The sequence below is a fragment of the Manduca sexta genome, unplaced genomic scaffold (assembly GCF_014839805.1).
Source record: "Manduca sexta isolate Smith_Timp_Sample1 unplaced genomic scaffold, JHU_Msex_v1.0 HiC_scaffold_1725, whole genome shotgun sequence".
NCBI classification, from domain to species: domain Eukaryota; kingdom Metazoa; phylum Arthropoda; class Insecta; order Lepidoptera; family Sphingidae; genus Manduca; species Manduca sexta.
The window spans coordinates 1-23224 of NW_023592618.1; the positions used below are offsets into that span (position 1 = coordinate 1).

A 23224-nucleotide genomic window follows, 5' to 3' on the forward strand; every position below is an offset into this window, starting at 1 on the left:
AGTTTTTGTGATGTTTAGTAACTTGTTAAACAAGCTTTTAATGTATCCCCACATAATCAATTAACCAAAAATAATTTTTAAACATTATATACTCCCTTTTCAGAATTTAGCAGATGGATTTTTATACCTAAGAGCTTTAGTTTCTTCAGCTGATAACAAAGGAACTGAATTTTTGTCATCAGTAAAAGCTAAAACATTCCTGGACAATGGACTTACTGATGCCATCAATGCATGGATGCTTCCCACAGGCGCTGTTATTGCAATCAACTTCCAAGTGACTAATTCATCACAATCACTACAACAAGACAAAGATGGCTATATAATTAATTCCAAGTTTTATCTACGATATGTAGATCAAGCCCTGTGTAAGTCTTCTTAAATTTATATCTATCTAATATTTGTATCTATGCCATGCTGCAAAGGTAAATAACACTGAAATATACATTGTAATGTAATTGTTACTGGGCATTGTAAGACAAAATATATCTTACCCCAGGCTGAAGAGATCAAAGGGATGCTATGCAGTATTGTGAAATTCAAAGTTCAACAGAGTGTTTCTATTATTAATGGGTGGTTATTTCTCTTACCTTCAGACAAGCAGCTTGCTTGTTTCCTCCTTCATAAATATTTAAAGAAAGAAAGACTGCAAAATTTTATTTTTATTGTTGTCTTTACATACATACATAGTATCACGCCTTTATACCATAGGGGTAGGCAGAGACTATAGATTGCCACTTTGCACGGTCCTGACATACTTCTCGAGCTTCCTCAACCTTTATTAATCCTTTCATGCATTCCCTCCGGTTCCGGGTACTTTTGACCTGGCCTTTACTGAGAATGTCAGATATCTGAGATTCTAGTTTAATGCGCTTCTACCATTCACTAAATTCCCATTCGCATCTCTAACACTACTAAGCTCTGCTGATGTTGATTTTCCTCTAGCTTTCCTAATTGTTTTCTAGAAAAACTTAATGTTCCTCTGGAAATCCTCACACAATCTTCTATCAAAATTTTCCTTTGCTTCATCCTTCTTCTTCTTAACTAATGTTTTCACTTCCTCTTTTATTCTTTTATACTTATTTTTCATATTTGACACATCTCTATCATTTGCCTTTCCCATTCTATTATCTGTTCTTATTGCCAACCAGTCTAACTATGCATGCTTCTTCTGACTAACAACGTTTTGAACATCATTGTCTCACCAAACATTCTTTACCTCTTTACATTTTTTTCTTTTTGTTACTCCACAAACTTCAACTGCAACATTCACAACCTCTTTTTTAAACTCCTTCCATAATTTTTCTACCTCACACACCTCACCTAGCCCTTCAAATTTTTCTTGTAATTTACTGTCATACATTTCTCTTATATCCCCTTGTAATTTTTCCACTTTTATTCTTTCTAAATCACACGATTCTGCCGGACAACGGTGTCGCCACTTTCTGAAGAGACCTTTATACACATTACCAAAAAGTGGTCGGTATCCAGACCGACTCCTCGGAACACTCTGGTGTCCATTACGTTTTTCTTCAATCGTTCATCCACAGTTACAAAATCAATCATACTTTTCACCCCAACGTTTTCCCATGTATACATATGAATCTTCTTGTGTGAAAACATTGTGTTTGTCACACATAAATTCCATTCCAAGCACACGTCAAGCAAACTTCTCCCATTACCATTCACTTTCGCATCACCAAATGAACCCAGTTCCCTTTCATACCCATTCTCTTTTCAGCCCTACCCAACTATTAAAATCCCCTAGCATAATTAGTCTTTCATTAACTTCACGCCTTCGTAGAACTTCCCTCACCTTTTCCCAAAGTCATCTCTGCCCCCTCTGGTCACTTGTAGAATAACCCGCACCTAAGTCTGTTGGGGCGTAAACCCCTAAAACGAAAATACTAGTCCTTCCTACTTTCATTCTTACCCAAACAAGCCTAGTCACGCATTGTCTGTTATCTGTATATATATAATAAAATCATAAAAACCTAACTAGGAGACACAAAGAATATGTAATGGAACATAAAACAACTTAATATTTTTGTATGACCTGAAATTCTTACACCTTTTGATTGTATAAGCCATGATACTATATTATTCCAACAGACCTGATACAGCATCATATATACAAAAACTAGAAAGAGAAAGAGAAGCCAGAGAAAGAGGTGAAGTTAAAGATAATAGGTCATTTTGGCAAAATATGTAAGTATTGGTCTTAAAATATTTGCATATTGTATCCTGATCAATAGTATAATTCAATTTTCTTTTTATTGCAGTGGATGTATATAGTCCCAATAGCGATTTTCGTCATGATTTCTGGAGCTACTAATCCGAACAAGCTGGACAAGCATCACGCTAATAGGTTTATAATTTAGTAATTATTGTAAACCAAATTGTATTTATTAAATTTGTAATTACTACCATCCATTTATTTTTGACATTCCATTCCATACTAGGTATTTCTATTAGTAGTTTTAGAGGAATTTGAAAGTATTCTAGTTTATACAAAATATAATAGTATTTATTGAGTAGGTATTTTAAAACAGCAAATTACAAAACAACAATATTCAAGATCAGTTTATGCACCAATTTTCTCGATTTCTTCTGCATCTTCAATATCAAGCAACTGAATCTTCTTGCCAAAATGAGCTTCAATATCTGAACATATCTGCATTGCCAGGGATGAATCAATTAAATTAATTGCAATACCAGCCTTTCGCGTCCAGTACGGCCAATTCTATGCAAGTATGTTTCACAATCTGCTTTTCTATCTAGATCCATAGGCATGTCAAAGTTAACTACAAGAGTCACTTGCTCCACATCAATGCCCCGTGACAAAACATTTGTAGTAATTAATACCTTTTCCAACCCAGCCCTAAAACGATCCAATACTGCTATTCTTTGTTCAACAGTTAGTTCACCAGAAAGAACAGCTACTGAATGACCATCTGATGACATTTTCTCTGATAACCAGCTGGCAGTTTTTCTAGTGTGACAGAAAATGATGGCTTGCCCAATAGTTATCACTCCATATATATTGCAAATTGCTGTATACTTCTCTTCTGGGCTTTTACATTTTACATAATATTGTTTTATGTTATCCAAAGACTCTTCTTCCCGAAGTAATCTTATTATTATAGGATTAGGTACAATGATTTCAGCAAACTCCATGACTGCAGTATCATATGTTGCCGAAAAGAACATCATTTGACATGTAGTAGGTAAACATTTGTGTATACGTATACACTGATCCTGATGACCTTGACGGTCAATCATAACATCCGCTTCATCAAGGACAAAACCTTTATTTTATTCATATCAAACATACCAAACCTTACACCCCAATCCATCATTTTTCCTGGAGTTCCTATTAGTATGTGATCTGTAATCTTAGTTCCTCTAGGTACTTCTTCACCTCGAACTGCATACTTCAGTTTAATTTCAGGGCAAAATTTTGCCATTTTAGCAGCAACCTCTCCCGTCTGGATTGCAAGCTCATAGGTAGGGCTGAGGCATAAAACTTGTGGATAATTCTTAGTGGGATCAACTCTACTTAACATAGCTAATACAAATGCAGCTGTTTTACCTGTTCCTGATTGGGACTGAGCAATCATATTTTGAGGAGGGTCTGCTAGGAGAGTTGGCAGGGCTGTCTCTTGAATCTTTGAAGGAGCATTAAAACCCATAGCGTAAACCCCTTTGAGAAGGTTTGGTTTTAAATGCAATGCTTCAAATGTCTTTACTGAATAAAGTGGCGAGTTTGGGTCTTTCCTTTGAATTTCAATGTCTAACTTTGATTCCACCAAGCCTTGTCTGATAATTTTCATCAAAAGAGATGTATCGGCTGGATTAGCATTATCTGCAGATTCTTCAGAGTCAGTGGTCTGATTTAAAGATATAATGCTCTTGTTAAGACCCAGTCCTGCAACTTTGTTAGAAATTTCTAATTCTTCAGCCTTTTGTCCCCACTGGTTAGCCATTGTTTAATCTGAAATGTTAATTAGAAAGAATATTTAACTACAAGAAATTACATGTACAAACAACGAAAGCATGCGAAAAATATGCTGTCATTTGTACACTATTACAAAAAAATATTACACGCAAGAGAAAGTGGATACATTGTGTGTTTTAATCAAATGTCTGACTCTAATAACAAAAAGTTACGCATTTGTTTCAAATTTAAAGTACATCTTGTAAAAACGGACACGAAATTATCGTAACATCATAACAAGGAAAAATATTTTGCCATCATGTAGTTTTTGTGTATATCACATAGCTACTTACGTATTTTTTCCTGTATTCGAAGTAAAAAAATTTATAGAATCAATATTAAACTTAAAATCCTACTAGGTAATGTCTTTCCGAAACAAATTAAAAAACAGTTTCAAAGTTGGTTGGTTTTATAACTCAAAACTATAAGGGCGACGATTTGGCCGCTAGGCAGTGTTAACAACTCTCAGAAATATTTACCCCGAACTCTAAGTCAAAACCCCCTAAAACTGCCTCAATTATTTGGAAATCCCCCTAAAAAATTATATTCAATCAAAATAATATAAGTAATATTCAGTGATATTTGTTAATGCTTTTTATTTATAAATTAACTAATACATTAAAAATTATGTCAGTTTCCTCTGAAGAGTCAGAATTTTTAAAATCATACATCATTGAAATTTAACATTTTAGAAGATGGATTGAATATTGTACAAGATCCACCATTACGAATCAATGTGAATCGAATCATCATTATGCTTTGCAACATTTCAAATTAGGATAGTCTATTTATTTCGTAGCTTATTTTTAACTATATTATAGATCGAGAAAGCACGTTCAACACTTGCATTCGAAATGGGAACCGTAACAAACGCTATTATTGCATTGGATAGTTCTATTATATTCAAAATATTATATATTCAGAAAAACCCTAAAAATACCCCTAAACATATGAAACCCCTAAAAAATCCTATCCCACTAATTTACTCCCTAAATTTGGGGGGAAAACCCCTAAGTTGGGAACCGCGCCGCTAGGGTTGTTTAGGTACTAGTAACAAAATCCATTTAAGATACGTAATCGAGTCATTATAAATGAATATCGATATACAAATAAGTTTTTAGGGTGAATATTTAAATATGTGCAAATTTGACGTTCTTAAAGAAAACTATAATGATGGTTGTGAATACTATTTTTACAGTTTTTAATTTTTATTTAAATTGAATAAGATTTGTAAAATGCACCGTGATTTATCCGTCTCGGCAAGTTGGCAGCACTACTTTCTTCCATATATTTTTGACGTTTTGAACATAACCTCGAAAAATTTTAACATAATATTTGAAATTAGTTTCGTATATTACAAAATAAGAATAAATAATAATAGAAATGCTCAGAATTTTTCGTAAGATATGTCACAAAGAAAAGATATCTGCTATTTCTGTTATAAGACGGACATTTTTAACAGAGGAATATAAATGTACGGAATCATGGAATGCAACGAATTCATCACCTTTATTAAACAAAATAAACCTAAGCGACTTCTACAATCAGTTGGATCAGAGCTATACCTCGAAGGGAACAATCAGTGCAATAGACATTGATATATTCGCCAATGCAGTTAATGATTCCCATCATCTTGAGGAGAACTTAAAAAGATCTTCTTCATAAATTAAGACTCTCCGCCGAAACTGGTAATACATTGGAATCGACATCGCATGCTACTGTACGTAACTTTTTACAGTTTGGATATGTTGAAGAATTAATTGAAATACTTAAAGACCCGTTAAACTTCGGTGTTTTTCTGGACGATTACAGTGCTAATATTTTATTAAATGAGTTATTATCTAAACACAATTATGATTTAGCTGCAGATGTTGCGAGTTTAGTCATGCTGCAAGAGGAATTTTCAAGCACTATAACATGTACACTCTGCCAGTATGCATGCTATAAATATATACTTGGATATAAACCACCAGAACCTATAACACCAGTTGAAGATAAAACCAAAAAAGTTGAAGAAATAAAAATAAGAGTAAAATATTTGAGAAATCCATATTTTGATGACCATTTTGATATAAAAGATAGATATTTGTTGTGTGGGAAAACATTAGCCTGGATTACAAACAAACCTAACGATAACCTTTGTAACAACTTGAGGCTAATTGGTTGGCTAGCTTACAAGAAATATGATAAATTATTACAACTTTGTCAAGAATTAACAAAATCTACATCATTTAAATTATTCAATGAAGTTATTGATATATTTAATAGAGATAAAGAACATTCACCAGAATCTGATGTTAAAGACATAATTGAAAAAAGCATTTCTGTGTTAAGTGTAGCTGAAAAATATCTACTGAAACAACATTAGAGAAAGCTATCAGTATTGCTGTTGAAAATGCCATCAACCAATCTCAAAACAATGATATATTAACACAAAAACAGGTAATTACCATGTGTATATTTTGTTTTACATCCTTTTGTACAAACAGCAATAGCCTATTTGTGTATGGAATGAACTACCGAGACAAATGTCCACAGTTTCAAAATCATGAAACCTGACTGGACTGACTAAAAGTTAGTCAGGTAACCACTGACCTAAAATGATGTGCGCATTCTTTGTGAATTATCACTTACTTTAATGGTGAAGGAAAACATAGTGAGGAAACCTGCATACTGGTGAAGTTCTCTATATGAATTTTGAAAGTGTGTGAACTCTAGACCAGCATGGTGAACTAAGCCCTATACCCTTTTTAGTGAGGTAGAAGAGGCCCATGCCCATTAATGGGACAGTATATCATGCAGGGCTGATATTTTTAAATTAAACATCCTTTTTGAATGGGTATTAAATTCTGTATGATCTTATACAGAACTAGGAGTTGCTTGTAACTTTGCTCTCATTAGAAATTCTTTTCCAGTCCCAAAATATCCTAAATCACTATACCACATTATTATCTATGACACCCGCACCATATTACAGGGTTGTTATGCCAGTTATGCAAAAATAGCCAGTGCTTGTTTACAAAGCTACCTATTACAGTAGGTGACCCTTAGCACCTTATATTGTGCCCACTTTTTTAAACAATAAAAATAAATTAATAAAACAACTTTAATTCATATAAAATTTTATTTATTTTTGTCTATATGAAATAAAAAATCAATACGAATAGTATTTTATCAACTGATATTTCTTTTTTATTAAATGAAAAAGAAAAACTCTCATTAGAAATCTCGTACACAAGACATGAATGTGCCAACTTAGAAGCTTATTTTAGATTGTGGTCATTATTTTTTTCGTAATAAATCTTGGTGGTAACAAACTGCCATCCATTGCTATTAATGAACTATATCAGTTAGTTGTCGGTAGCTGATGTAGATCTAGAAATTGATCATATTGTTCTGAATGATTAACATATTATAGGCTATTTTTTATCCTGAAAAAAAAATAATACATATGGAAGTATGCTGTTGCATGAAGCATTGAGTACAAAGTGTAAATTTCCGATAGTTTTGTTGCTGGTTTATAGCGGTGTAGTACAACAAAAAACTATATAAAAAATATGGCAGTTAATTCTTAAATAAAATACCATACATGACCTGGAAAAGTCACAGGAATAGCTAGGAGAGTGTATCAGTATTCTAATAGTTTAACTTATGTTTGAGCCAACACATAGGTTGATTATAATTTATGATTGGTCAAGTAGCACAGACATTAATTGCCCCAGGCTACAATATTAGTAACACCCATTATTCCTAAGAATCTCATAATTGTTTATCTTTATTTTTTTAGTTATTTCAATCTTGGGTAGAAATAAGAAAACAAAAACTTGAAGAACAAATTAATCGTCTAGACAGAGCAAGGCGCATACAAACGATTCAACAAAAACAAAAACAAATGCAAGAAGAAGAGCAGAAACTGTGGTTCTTTGAAAATGAAGATAAGGTGGATCTTGAAATTGAGGAAAAAGAAAAACTTACAGAAACAAATACTGCCAGTAAGAAAACATTAACAACAAAGACTAATGAGCAGTACATTCCACCTGAAATATTACCAAAACGAAATTAAATGGAATGTAAAATAATTAAAATTAGATTTATACTGACTTATTTTTATTATTATGCATAATATAATCAGTAAAAAATATTATAAATTAACACTCTTCCTGCAACTTGGTAAGATCTAACTGAATTTTCTTCAATGTATCCTCTGTCCTCTTTGCTGTTTCAGTTTTGATATTTTCTTCCAAATCCACTATGTCTCTCTGCAAAGAACCCATATCATTTACAAGAGACACAATTGTGTTGCATTCAGAATGTAGGAGAGCTAGTAACTTGTAAGCCTTTTTTGCCTGGTCATCTTTTTTTGCATCCTAAAAAAAAACAATACAGTCTGGAATTAAAACTTATAATAAATCTCATAAGCATCAACAACGCGAAAGCTATACCTATGAGATGCACAAGATCACTTTAATTAAATGTATTGCGGTACACCCGACGAATTCAAATTACCAGTGTGAACAAACTGCTCAATATTTATTTGCATCCTGCGAGATTGTAATACGCCTGCGTACTATGACGGGCTTAATTTACAAAATAAAATTTTACTGCTAGCCAGATTGAATGGCATTATGGCCTAGCCATACATACGGTTAATAAGTAAATCTTACCCTAAAAAGTGTTTCATCAGCGATAGAAAAACACCGCTCTAACTGTCCTTCCAAAGAGTTGATTTCTTTTTGTAACTGTCTAGTGTCTTCCAAAATCTTCTTTATTTCCATATCCTGTTTATCGACGTTAGAAATAATTTCTAATATACGTTTCGTATAGATTGACCTACAAAATAAATACATATAATATAATAATCTCAATAAACAATGACAATAATCATAGCCTCAAGCCTTTATCTTCAAAGATGTAGGGGCAAAAGTGCAACTGGTGAAGCTACGTTAAGCGATGGTTACTTTATCCCATATTATAAGTGCCATATATTTTTACCTTTTATTTCCACCACGTAATTTTTCGTAACTATCCTTTAGTTCCTGTCGATGTATTACTTTTTATCATATTCATCCCTCATTACTTGTATACTATCTTTTAAGCTATTCAAAATTGCTTTACATTTATTTCTTTCAGACTGAAAAATTATATATTAACATGAGGTATTGAATATGGACAAAGACTACAGTTATCAGTAAGTTTTTAGTATTTACCTCAGAAGAACTCATATCATTCTTTACTTTATCAATTCGCATTTTCAAAGACAAATTTTTTGACATAAGGTCTTCACTTTTATGATGTAACTGATTAATATTTTTTGCACTTTTCCAACAAGCTATCAGTAGCTCCATCTTGATAATCAGATAAACCAATACTACTAAGTATATTTTCGACATTTTTCAAGTCCGCTTGAACTCTTTCACAAGATCTTTGGGCCTGCAAACAAAAATATTCCAAAGAAAGAAAAGTAAATATAATCTTAGTGATTATAATTTTTGTATTAAAAGTTGCTACAAGTGCGAGTGAAACAATCCAAAAATTATATCTAGTACAGACAATTTTCTCAGTCTAGATCAGGGATGGCGTAATGGTTAACGTGCCATTATTTATAAAATAAAAGGCCTGTAACGTGACATCCAGAAGCGGTTTTATCTATCTGAGTGCCTCTTTTTAGCAAATATTTGTTATTTTTTATGACCTTGACTATTTGTGTTGTTTTTTTTTTTTATCGGTGTCTGCATAGTGGCTTCACTGAACCTGATGTTAGCGAAGTGAAGCCCAAAAGAAAGATATAAGTATATACAATGTTTGGTATATTACTCGCGTGCCCGAAGTATTTTGTCACGCGCCACCACTGGCACACGTCGCTATCCCTGTTCTAAACTTAACAGTAATGCGTCATTTCTATGTTTTATCTTAATCACGCAGTATCTCATGAGATATTACTCAATAAGTAAATAGATACAAGAATAATGCATTTTTACCTGTGAAAACTCAACCCCCATTACATTCTTTTCACTATCAAGAGTGTCCATTTTTTGACGTAACATAATCGCTATTTCTTTCAGTTCCTTCAATGATTTATCAGTTTCATATTCACTTTTATCTTTACTCTCGGAATGAGTTTTAATCTCTTGGTTAGTTTGCGGAATTACTGAGACTGGTACATGGTCAAGCATACATAATTCTTTTATTTTAATTAGCTTCTGAACAATTTCTTCTTCTATCAGATTTGTATGCGTTGTAATGCCAATTTTCCCTGAAGATACAAAATATATTGCTGTAAGTATACTGTATGTAGGTTACTGCGGAATGGGGATCAATAAGAAACCTAATTACTAAGCACATTATGGATTACTTTTAATAATATTAGTAATGATGAGAGGCAGCGATATCCTGGTTGGGAGGTTCAAATCCCAGGACATGCACCGCTTTTCTAAAAGATATATTATTCTTTGTAAATTATCACTTGCTTTAACGGCGAAGGAAAATATTGTAAGGAAACTTGTATACCCAAGAAGTTCTCCATAAGATTTTTGAAGGTAAGTAAGTATAAAAAAAATCTGACAACCCACTCTAGGACAGTGTGGTGGACTAAGACCTTAACAATATTATAGGACAGTGTATAATACAAGAGTTTTTTGGCCGTCTGCTTGCTGAGTATAACCTATACTTATAATATAAAGCTGAAGAGTTTGTTTGCACGCGCTAATCCTAAGTGGACACAATAACATTGCAGACTTTCATAAAATATTTAAGTAAAATAAAAATATCCGCCACAGGGGTCACCGTAAATTGGCCACTGCCAGATCTCGAAACAACCCTCACACTTTCTAAGTAATAGAGTGTCGAAACGTGAAACAAGTTACCTAAAGATGTAGTGTCAGCTCGAAATATCAATATATTCAAGAACAAACTTGACAGATACATTGAGAATTTAAAATATAATTTGTGATTAACAAGATACAGACGCCGATCAGTTTGTTATAACTACTTGTTTGATAAAATAAAAACCTATAATCTTAGAATCTACTGGTTCAAATTGAAAAATCCTTTTAATGTTGGATAGCCTATTCATCGGGGAAGGCTATGTTGTTACATAGCCTTCCCCGATGACCAAAAGGACATCACACTATGACCAAAAGGAGCGGAGAACAATGAAAAATGTTCCAAAAACAAAGAAAACTTATTCCATTTGAGTTTTCATTGATTGCGCTGCGTAAATGTATAGTTATGCAAGAAACTTGATGTAATTAATACTCTTAAAATATTCTAAAAATATATTATAAAGCAAACTCTTCCACTCGCGTCTGTGTACCTATCTGAACGCAATAAAATTAAAAACAAACTAATGAATTTTTTTTTAGGTACAGACCCCGCAGTCCACTCCGAGGGAAACCTGCGAACGGTATACTGGTTCCCCCAGGCTTAGCGACTGCGGGGCTCTAGAGGAAGAGAGGAAGAGGAGAAATAGGGAAGGAAGAGGAAGTGTTAGGATGGGCGGAGTGAAATGGAGCGGAAATGTTCACAAGTCCCTCATAAGCCTCGATGTGAAATTACAACCATGAGGTTTACGCACTTAACTGTGCCTAGGGCCGCGACAATGTGGTTTCGGTGTGCAGAAACCAATGATAATTTGAGACCCTGGGCAATATAGGCTACTTTCTGTCCCAGTAATATATATAGCGAGACTTTGATCCCAGAAAATTCGCGCGAGTGGAGCTGCAAGCAAAAGCTAGTTAATAATAAAGCTTCTTATTACTTAATTTACAAATTTGATAAGATGCTTGGGTGGAATAACAGAAAGACCTATTTCCACATAGACTTGTGGGCTATTTCTTTTAAATGTTAATATATTCCATTATTTTAAATAGCACATCTATAATTAGAGAAGAGATAAGGCATAAGGGTGCATTTCTGACCAATGAACTAAAATTGGCTAAAGGCGTTGAATTTAATTGTTTCTCATTAATTGAATTTCTAATTTGTATAAAGAATAATTTAATGTTCTATATATACTAACTTAAATTAAATGCATTGAATGACAAATGCAATTATAGGTACCTGGAGGGGAGAAATCTCCTACTTTTCCAAGTGGAGGCTTGCAACATGGTGGAATCCAAATAGATTTAAATTCTTCATCAATCTTACAACTTATGTCATGCATCAGAATAGATTTTTTATTTGTAGGTACAGTGGCCATGACAGTAGTTTGTTTGCCTTCATTTGGAAGTCTTTCTATGAGAAACATAAACACTTGCCTCAACTCAGTCTCATTGTAATATAGAAATGTCTGATATACAACATCATTTTGTAACCCAAGTCCTAGGCAAAAGAATAAATACTTTAATTATAATATAACATGACTCGATTACAACAATGTTCTGGTTTGTAGATGTTAATGCCACAGAACTATAATTTTAATCACAAGTACACTCAGAAAAATAAACTAAGTTATTATATTGTCATTATATTACCTGCAGCTTATGTTTAATTATGCTATGTGGAACATGTACAAATACTCTTACATACTTACTTCAGAAGATTATTGTCTTCCTAGACATATGTTCATTCAATATACTAACCTTGCACAATGATGCTATTTGTGCTGCAACTTCTATCCTATGTGATATCCCAAATGGCAGTTTCTTTGGCACCTTTATAGTGGGGTTTATTACACTGAGGCATGATGAAACGGCCTCAATAACAATCTCTACTGGTAGATCACATATACTTTTGACACTGTCATCAATGGTCCTAAAATAAAAAAAAGTTCAGAAAATTTATAAATTTATTTTCAGCCAGCTATTTCTTTTATTTGATCTAATATTTTCAAAGAACAGTATTTATTTGGGATCTTTTTTATTTATAGTGATGAAAAATAAAGTTTTAAACTGATTTAATTTAAAGGCCCCAATAACATAGAAATAACACAAGCTTACAAATTCAGTTGTCTCAGGAAATGCAATATTATTGAATCAACTTCTTCCATGACGAAAAATAGGTGCAGTTGTGGTCTTTGTAAAAATATTTATTCAGTCTAAAACCAGGAATGTTTTCTTATTTTTCTTTTATGCTCTAACAGAATTAAATCAATAATTCGATACCAATTTAAATAGAAACGGCAACTTGCGCATTAAAAATTTAAAATAAAAGTCAACCAAATTCAATTGGTAATAGCAAATACAAATCAGAAGACAAACAAACTAATACAATGGCAAGGATGGCAAGTGGCAACTAATGACAATTGACAACTGTAATTTTCTTTTCATTCGTTCCACAGGGCCGGCTTAGGCCAGAAACCAGGCTGCCATGTCATGTAATGCCAACGATAGAGTGTAATCATCATATAAACTGTAGATATTTTTTTAAATTATTGTTGTCCATGAATACAAGTCCTTTAAATAATTATGTAAATATTTTTTTGTCGGTTCATTCTTGGTGATGCATGAAATCAGTGTAATAGACGTCATTGATAAAATATTATTGTTCTTTTGGTTTACTATTAATGACGAGGCTGTATGTGCTAGATACCTTTGCCTTCTCAATATAAAGGAAAAATTAAAATCTGGGTTTGGTAGTCTGTAGTGTTTTAGTGTAATTCTCTTCACTGTGGTGTTGTTACATAAGGTGAACGAGTGCGTTCGTTGGATTTTCCTCTGTGATTTCCTTGAGTTTTCGTGTCGATTATATAATAATTTTATTTATTTAAGGGTTATTTCGTGAAAATGGGTAAACACTTCGGAGAGCTTGCTAAGATCCGAGGATTGATCACCTACAAACTATCGCATCACGAACAACGAGCATACGCAGGAGCCATTTCAATGGAATCCCAAACTTGTTTCGCAGATTTCGGGAAAGTGTATTTAGAGTAGCACCAGGTACATTCCTATAAAACCTATACTAATAACTGCACAGGTTTCTTTTATTATGATACTACGTATATACTATCCATACTGTGATTAATGGATTAACTTATAGTAATTGTAGAAATATAAAAAATTATCAAGTGATTTAGGTGTCCCTAATTATGTAGATAACTTTTATTTATAGTACAATATACAAATGTATTCTTTTCCCATGCAAATTTAAATTACAAGGATAGAATAAAAGCTGATGAAAAACAATAAATTTGGAACATCTACAGCCACTAATGATAATTATTAACATTATTCTTTATGATACCTTAGAAGTAAGGTAATATTATAAGTAATTATAGTAATAGGCATAAAATACTCTATTTAAATTAAGTATAAGTTTGGATGATTGCTCAATGTACAATCTACAATAATCCTTACATGGATTTGAAACTGAGACCCATAATTAGACTGAGTTGGGATTGACAATATTGGTAATTTTTATCTTTGAAATATTCACTTTGGGCTCAATAATATAGAGATTGGGCTTAATAAAATAGGGATGGTTTTGTATGTGGATGAAGCTATGTCAATCTCAATTTCCAAATTTAAGATAAATTGTTAACTCATGGACTCATTGTAGAATGATATACTAGGGGTTGCATATAAATTGCTAGCTAGGCTAAATAAATACATATTGAATATTCAAATTAAATAAGACACAGCCTCCAAAAATATATTATATGCATATAAACATAAAACAAATTAGGAAGAATTTTGAAGATTGCTTGTGTTTTACTATGTTATTAACACATATTATACATAAAGTTCAATAATTTTTTAGTGGTTTGTGAAGTCTTTTTATTCTAGTACTTATTTTATGGCATATATAAGTTAAAATTATGATGTATTTGTTGAATAATTCAATTTATTTTCTAATTGCAGCATTTGTCATTAGCTATCTAGTCTTTGAAGGAGTTGAAAGAGAGCACCACAGACTCAGCCGCAAAAATCCTGCTGATTTTGAAAATGATCAATAAACAATATATTATGTAAATAAATTTTGATCTTAGTTCATTATTTAATTAAATGTTACTTTTCATTTATGTCGTCTTTTATTTGTAGAATTGATTAGGGTATACAATAATCAGAACCGAGTTGGCATCAAAAAATCTACAACTGTTAAGGTTATAGCTTAAGGCGATACCTCAAGGTCCATTTTCATACATTTTGTTTCGGCTTTAATCTGGGTAACTAAACAAGTATTGGCAAGTAAAATTTAAATTCACGTCTAGTTAGTGATTAGTTCTCGCAGTTGAAGAAAACGTAAAATAATTAATAATCATGGATATTTCGGCCTTTAAAATTTAATATGACGAAATTTTAAAGGCAGAAATATCCATGATTATTAATTATTTTTACATTTTTCTTTCAACTGCGAGAACTAATCACTAACTAGACGTGAATTTAAATTCTTTACTTGTCAATACTTGTTTAGTTACCCAGATTAAAGATGAAACAAAATGTATGAAAAATGGACCTTAAGCTATAACCTTAAGATGTTTTTATTACAAATTTTGTAAGACCTCATTGCTAAAACTTATTTTATTTTAATATCTACCTAAAGTAGGTAGGTGCCTCAGATATCAGTGACTCGCCGTCAAAAGAAAAATTGAATTATGATCAGAGCATAAATTTAATAATTATTGATGACACTATTATTTATTGCTGTCAAATGTCATGTAATATTATGTCAGTTTTTAGTGTAGGTACCAAAAAAAAGTTAACCATGGTTATTAAAGACATAGCGGCGATAGCCTAGTTGATTGTGGAACGGACTGTCGAGAGAATGTCCGCAGGTTTAATCTCAAGGGCACACATCTGACTTTTCTAAAAAAATTATGTGTGTATTCTTTGTGAATTATCGCTTGCTTTAAACGGGGAAGGAAAGCATCGTGAGGAAACCTGCATACCTGAGATATACTCTATTAGGAATTTTCGAGGGTGTGTGAAGTCTGGGAACCCGCACTAGGCCAGCGTGGTGGACTAAGGCCTATTCCCTCCCAGCCGGCCTAGCATGCGCATCACGAGATATCTCGAGAACGAGAGTAGACAAATTGTCGATGTCGATAAATATCTCGTTTTCTCTAACATGCGCACCACGATCGACAAATTCCTCGTTGAAGACATAAGTTTACTCGTGAAGACAAACTGATGTTGCCCATTGAAATATATATTCTAAACATTTTATTTTCTAATATAGCTACAATGGTTTTAGTTCATTCAATTTTTATAGATCTATGATCCAATTAGGTTTTTGACGTTTTATGTGACAGTTTATGTCATAACAAAGAGCATAATGTAAATAAAAACGTAAATAAGTAAACAAATTCAAAATTAATAATAATATTGTACAATATAATAAGGATTCTAACACAAAATAACAGCTCCGCCCTATTTTGGAGTACGAAGTAACAAGACAAATCAAATAAAATCTAATAAGACAATGATTTGTACGAGTATATGGTGCCCAAGCCGGACTTTACCTCGGGTGACTACGCCCCGCCGTGAGAACGATGTACCATAATGCCTATTGGAATCAGTAGTCCAATCGGGAAGGAGATGGCTGTGGCTTTGGGCCTCACAAAATACCTAATTGATGTAAGTATAGTGAAACAATAACTTTATTAGCAAAACACCAATGTTGTAAGTTGAACTTTGCAGCCACAAAGCTCAAGTTTGTTCTTATTCGATGGTAATTGATGTTTTTTAGTATTAGTGTTTATTAAAATATGAAGTAAGTATATATTTTCTTTTTGTTTTAGTTCCGTGAATCAAGTGCCTCTACATTCATTGGAATGTCCCCAGCCCAGCAGTCAACCCCATGTTGAAGAGCTTACTAAATACTACTCCCAAAAAGTTTTTTAGTTGCTCGGTTTGAACTTAATACTTTAATGAAAATATGTATTTTTATAACCAGTTTTTTTAAAAAAAACTACATTTTTAAATACTTAATATCATGTATATATATTTCGTTAAGTATCTTTATTTATACACTAGATAAAACATCTGTATGTTAGGAAATTTGGTTCTGTTCTGTTGTGTTCTTGTTCTGTTGGTTTAGGAAATTAATAATATAAGTAAACTGCAGCAATTACTTGAGAGTGCAATTTCTGTTTCTTGTAAGTGTTCATAGTATTTCATTACAGTAATTGTAGGAAATTTGTTGTATAACAAGTTATTATGAAATATTCTATTGTTGCCTAAATTTGTGTAGAAGATTTTGTTGTAATAATGAAAACTATCTTGATATTTAAAATGTGAATATAATAAAATATACATTATTTACATAGGAAAATATCTATTTATTATAATTGAGGTCATCCTGCTTGTGAGACACTTGCAGGTACTGATAATTGTACAGGTTCTTCTCACATATGATGGTCATTTATAATAGTTTCCTCCATTGGAACACTGTAACATAAAATACTGCATTACCTACAGTTACTTAACAATAGTAATATAATGTGAAGTTGTACCAGTGGTAAAATAATATAGTCAAACAACTATTTGAAACAGTGTATAACCATATATCCATTATTGTTAAGTCCATCAGTATACAATCAGTGTAAATGAAGTTTTTAATAAAGAAATAAAGTAAGATATTGTTTGTTCATATTGTTAAGTTGCATAGTAATAGTATCTTCTCCGATACCTGGCATTCACATTAAGAGTTTTGCTGTTTGAATCCATAATGTGACATTTTTGGTAACATATAGGTACTAGTTTTGCAAAACATTATGGTAAAACAAGTTACTCATTTGTATTTGTAGTATTAAAATAAACAAAAATAAAACTGCAATTAATCTGATTAAATAGCTCTTATTACCTCATTAGTTGGCACACTAATTTCATTTTTATGAAAGGTAACACGCTATGTATTAATTGTGAAGATATTTCTCAAAGTACATTCATTTTTATTTCTATTAACTCTAATAATTAATTAATAGTACATTACCAGTTGAACCTTGGTGTTGCAGGCATCCTTCCTCATTTTTTGATATTGTGCACTTTGTGGCTCATTAGGAGGTAATATTTTTATATGGGTACAATCTAAGAGCCCTAACATACCTTGTACCTAAAAAAAATAAAAATGATTCCATTATCTATAAATCAAAATACTTCAATTGATATTAAACTCAGCTACTTATGTAATTAAGTATGTAATAAATATATTCAATTACCTTTAAACGGACGGCTATGCCTTTGGCTTGAGACTCCAAATCGGGAGCAAACTTTTCTTTAATATACAATGCCATTCGTTTTGTAGCAAAGGGATATCATAAATCAATTAAGTATAATATGTCTTCTTTCCACTTTACACGCCTCTCGTTTGTCGTATATCGATATTATTTTACTATAGTAAGATACCACCATCGCGTTTTAACGAATAAATTAAATTGATAATTTTCTCGGTTTATCTCTTCGTACAATATCAAAGAAGACAAATATCTCGTTTACGAGTGTCAAAAACGATAAAATTATTTGCTCATGTTAGGGTTTGTAGACAAAAATACCACAGATTAATAAAACATTAATTTTTCTCTACTTTTCTCGTGACAAGTCGAGAAAATGAGCGCGCATGTTAGTGTCGGTAGACATATAGAGATAAACGACAAAATCACGAGAAAAAGTGTCGACAAAATTTTGTCGTCGTGCGCATGCTATGCCGGCAGTAGTAGAGGAGAGGCCCGTACCGAACAGTGGGACAGTACAGGGCTGATAATATTATTAAAGACATACGTTATCTTTTACTTACTGGTAAAAATGTGTTATGCAAGCTGATATACCTATTGGCATAGAGTAAGGAATATATTATAACGTACAAAGTGATTGCCTATTGGCAACATTGCTATGAAATGTCATTGGCAGTAGACGTCAAATAGAGTTTGTATAATTAGCACTTTGTAAGTGTTAGTAAGTTGTAACTTAAAGTTTAATCTGTCTGATGTACCAACCCTCTGCATTTGACTTATAGCTGCATCATGAACCATCTTTTAAAACCTATGTTTACGTTTAGGAAAACTAAATATAAAACCCATTAATGGGTTCCATACAAGTGCACCAGATTTAGCATGGACTAAATCAAACCTTCCCAAGACATTTTAGCACATAACAAGAAAGTATATCCTCCACAAGAAATTGGTGAAGAACCTAGACCTGCAGTAAGTAAATCATGGATGGTGTCAATAATTCATTCTTTTTTTCGCAAGTATGCTATGAAAATTAATGTAAAATAACCTATAAATATTATATACATTGTATTTTCTGTCATTTTCAGTTTGTGTGTCATCAAAAAACTAATTTTAAATATAGTCCTGACAAATTGTGGTATATAGCAAGTTTTGTACGAGGTATGACAGTGGATGAAGCACTTAAACAACTAAGCTTTGTACATAAAAAAGGAGCAGTATTAGTTAAACAAGCAATAATTGAAGCCCGAGAACTTGCTGTGAATAGGCATAATGTGGAGTTTAAAAGTAACTTATGGATAGGTATGTAATAGATATCTTTTACACTTAATTTTTTTCAGAATGCATGCTTGAAAGTGGTAAGTTATAACACAGTAAATTTCAAATTTAGTAACTAGTTCTGATAAATCAGATACAAAAGCATAAAATAAAAACTGAAGAAAACCAAATAAAATATTTTGTACTCTGCTTTCCAAAATAAACAATTCTCGTAATTTTTACATGAAGCCTATAAACCCAATTGACACTGCAAGAAAAATAATTAGAGTGCGTTCGGCTAATTTCGGGCGGTTTTTCGGTGTGTTGCGAGGAGTCTCGAAAATATTTTTTTTCTTATAAAATATTTAAGTGATACCAACATTTTATACATGAAACTGGTTATTATTAATGCTACTTTATGTGATAATTTAATCATCTTCCAATTCTCTCTGTGTAAGCTTTAAAATAGATGATAATATCAGTATAGAAATTCAAAACCCTTAGTAAAGATCGGACCTTCACGAGGTAGGTTCGGACTCCATTCTAATAAAGCTTCTAATGCTAGTATGATAAGGTCCACAAAATCAAACAGAAGTCACAAAAGTGTTAAGAAGAGCGAAATCCACCTTTTTTGTTTCAATGCACATAGCGCACCCGTTTTTGGTCGGAGCATCAACTGTGGTATATAGGGTGGGGCAAAAAGAGACAATGTAGCTGCCTTCATAGCTTAAACTAAAAAATAACCATAGATTCGTGGTATTTTTTCGTTATACAATCTTACCCCGTATCCGATCTTACCCGAACGCACCTTATATATTATTGAATTTCAAAGAGTAACTCTACTACATCTTCAAAGGCCAAGTCAATTCTAATGGAATTAAAATGGTACTGTTCTTAAGCTGTATGAAATCCAATAAAGACAGTAGAGTTAAAAATTAAGGCTAATCATATTTTGTTCTACAAAATTAGTAACCTATTGAAGTTGGTTACGGATGGTGATATGGCTTACACTGCCAGTGATTGTTAATAGTGATCATTATTCTCACCAAAGTGATCAACTGTCTTATGGGGCATTCCACGTGAAGCGGGCACGAAAAAAAACTCGATGTCTCAGATTTTCGTAATATTTGATTATCTTATACCCGTATATGTCCTCGATCCAGATACAAAATATTATTAAAGTATAAAGCCTGGTTAGCGAGTAAAAGGACTTTGAAGTTTTGACTGGCCGGCTGGTATACGCCAATTCTAATCCAATTATGAAGTTTTTAATTTTTACAATAAAATAAATAATGCAATGAAATAAATACTTCATTTAATGAGCTTTTTATTGTATTTTTGAAATTGAAAAATATTTTTTCTTTGAAAAAAATGTGTTTGAAAGTTTCAAACTGGAATTTCACAAAGTTGGCATATTTATATATTTCTTATTTTTTTTCTAAAAATAGCTACTATTGTATAGATAATCCCTGCGAAGTTTCATAATGGGCTGAGAAGTAGTTTAGGAGCTAGACCGATTACAGTGCCGAAGCGTGGCGGTCGCCAGAAAGAGCGAAGTAGTAAAAACTTTCAATTAAACTAAATACTTTCGATCAGAGTATTTTATCATGTTTTGCATCGCTCTAACGATTCAATTACATCTCATTATAATATAAAAAAATATATTTATATTACTGACGGTGCACAACAACATTTTAAAAAGATTTAATTGTATTAACTTGTTATATTTCAAACAGGATTGTGGTAAAGATGCAGAATTTCATTTTCGTGCCACTTCACATGGCAGAAGGGCAATTTGACGGTCTCGGTGGTAACCTAAAACGCCTGGAGACACAAGCTAGTTTACATAACGCATCAAACAAAGCCATCACGATACCCGACCGCTTATACATATAGGCTAGAATATCAATGCCACAAACTCATATTTATTATTACTACTACTATTTATTATTATTATTCATATATATTTTAATGTTTCAAACTTGTATTTCACAAAGTTGGCATATTTATATAATAACTTTTTTCTACTAAAATAGCCAATATTGTATATAGATTATTCTTGCCAAGTTTCAAATGTTGTTGTGCACCGTCAGTAATATAAATATGTTTTTTAATATTATAATCAGATGTAATTGAATCGTTAGAGCGATGCAAAACATGGTAACATACTCTGATCGAAAGTATTTAGTTTAATTGAAAGTTTTTACTACTTCGCTCTTTCTGGCGACCGCCACGCTTCGGCACTGTAATCGGTCTAGCTCCTAAACTACTTCTCAGCCCATTATGAAACTTCGCAGGGATTATCTATACAATAGTAGCTATTTTTAGAAAAAAAATAAGAAATATATAAATATGCCAACTTTGTGAAATTCAAGTTTGAAACTTTCAAATACATTTTTTTCAAAGAAAAAAAATCATTTTTCAATTTCCAAAAATACAATAAAAAAGCTCATTAAATGAAGTATTTATTTCATTGCTTTATTTATTTTATTGTAACATTTAAAAACTTGATAATTGGATTCGAAGTGGCGTATACCAGCCGGCCAGTCAAAACTTCAAAGTCCTTTTACTCGCTAACCAGGCTTTATAATAATATCAGCCCTGTATTATATACTTGCCCACTGCTGAGCACGGGCCTCCTCTACTGCTGAGAGGGAGATTAGGCCTTAGTCCACCACGCTGGCCTAGTGCGGATTGGTAGACTTCACACACCTTCGAAATTCCTATAGAGAACTTCTCGGATGTGCAGGTTTCCTCACGATGTTTTCCTTCACCGTTAAAGCGAACGATAAATTCACAAAGAATACACACGTGATTTTTTAGAAAAGACAGAGGTGTGTGCCCTTGGGATTTGAACCTGCGGAACTCGCTAACCAGGCTTTATACTTTAATAATATTTTGTATCTGGATCGAGGACATATACGGGTATAAGATAATCAAATATTACGAAAATCTGAGACATCGAGTTTTTTTTCGTGCCCGCTTCACGTGGAATGCCCCTTATGACATATCTAGCACCCATGATCCCCCCCATCGTCTCCTTTTCTTTTTTGGGTTTTCTCAAGTCCTTTGTATAATATAACTTAAAACAGTAATTGGACAATTTAAATTGGAGAAATATCTCCAGCTCTTTTTACAAAGTAAATTTTATTATGAGTGTTTATGACCACAGCGATGCATACTGCATGAATTCGAAAATAAATATATCTGCATGCATATTTGCAAAAAAATTGCTTTAATGTTTTTTTATAGTTCAAAGCAACAACGAGACAAGCTTACCATTTGCCCGAGGGTAAGCAATACAACCCCATAAACAGTAGAAACACTATCCAACACCTTGAATTATAAAGTATTGTTTGATAATTCCACTGCACTCGCCATCCTGACAATTGTGTTTGTGCATATTTGTAACATCCCAAATTAGGTGACTTTAATCCCTAACAAAGAATTATAATTATTGAAGTACTTACTTCATTCACAAGAAAGTTTACCTTTTTCTGTAGTCCTTGGCATCTCAATTAAACACCAATATGCTATCAGGGTTTGCAGGTACTAATGTTGAAATAATATTTTAAAGTAAACTTACATATTAATATTTATTACTTTCAGCGGAATCCTTTTCGGGCCAAGGCATGGTTATAAAAGGTGTAAGGAGGCATGCAAGACGTAGGATGGGGGAGGTTCGTCATAAATATTGCCATTATTTTGTACGATTAGAAGAAGGAAAGCCACCAATTGATTATTATAAACGCAACCCAATGACACCTCAACAGCAACTTGATGGATGGCTTGAACAAATGAGGAAGAGAAAGATTATAAATTCATATTAGATTTATTCATTGATTAATATAATATATGATTATAGATTC

General features: G+C 32.5%; 3 protein-coding genes and 3 pseudogenes across 3 annotated transcripts; 4 read left to right on the forward strand and 2 right to left on the reverse strand.

Annotated features, from left to right (window-relative positions):
- Positions 1 to 103: 103 nt before the first annotated feature.
- Positions 104 to 2378, forward strand: LOC119191633 (ER membrane protein complex subunit 10-like; the record flags this gene model as incomplete). Its single annotated transcript, XM_037445520.1, is given in 4 exon segments — positions 104 to 363; positions 2110 to 2192; positions 2195 to 2205; positions 2280 to 2378. Coding segments are annotated over 4 exon segments (453 nt in total), but the record flags the coding sequence as incomplete, so codon positions are not given.
- Positions 2379 to 2496: 118 nt separating this feature from the next.
- LOC119191634 lies at positions 2497 to 4462 on the reverse strand (annotated as a pseudogene).
- Positions 4463 to 5279: 817 nt separating this feature from the next.
- Positions 5280 to 8094, forward strand: LOC119191629 (annotated as a pseudogene).
- Positions 7969 to 13217, reverse strand: LOC119191632 (annotated as a pseudogene).
- A 377-nt stretch (positions 13218 to 13594) lies between these two features.
- Positions 13595 to 14951, forward strand: LOC115451380 (cytochrome b-c1 complex subunit 8-like). The gene is given in 3 exon segments (XM_037445518.1): positions 13595 to 13807; positions 13810 to 13869; positions 14791 to 14951. Coding segments are annotated over 3 exon segments (246 nt in total). The 5' UTR covers positions 13595 to 13716; the 3' UTR covers positions 14886 to 14951.
- A 3955-nt stretch (positions 14952 to 18906) lies between these two features.
- On the forward strand, positions 18907 to 23224 carry LOC119191631 (39S ribosomal protein L22, mitochondrial-like; the record flags this gene model as incomplete). The annotated part of the gene is given in 4 exon segments (XM_037445519.1): positions 18907 to 19009; positions 19012 to 19070; positions 19187 to 19400; positions 22965 to 23224. Coding segments are annotated over 4 exon segments (597 nt in total), but the record flags the coding sequence as incomplete, so codon positions are not given.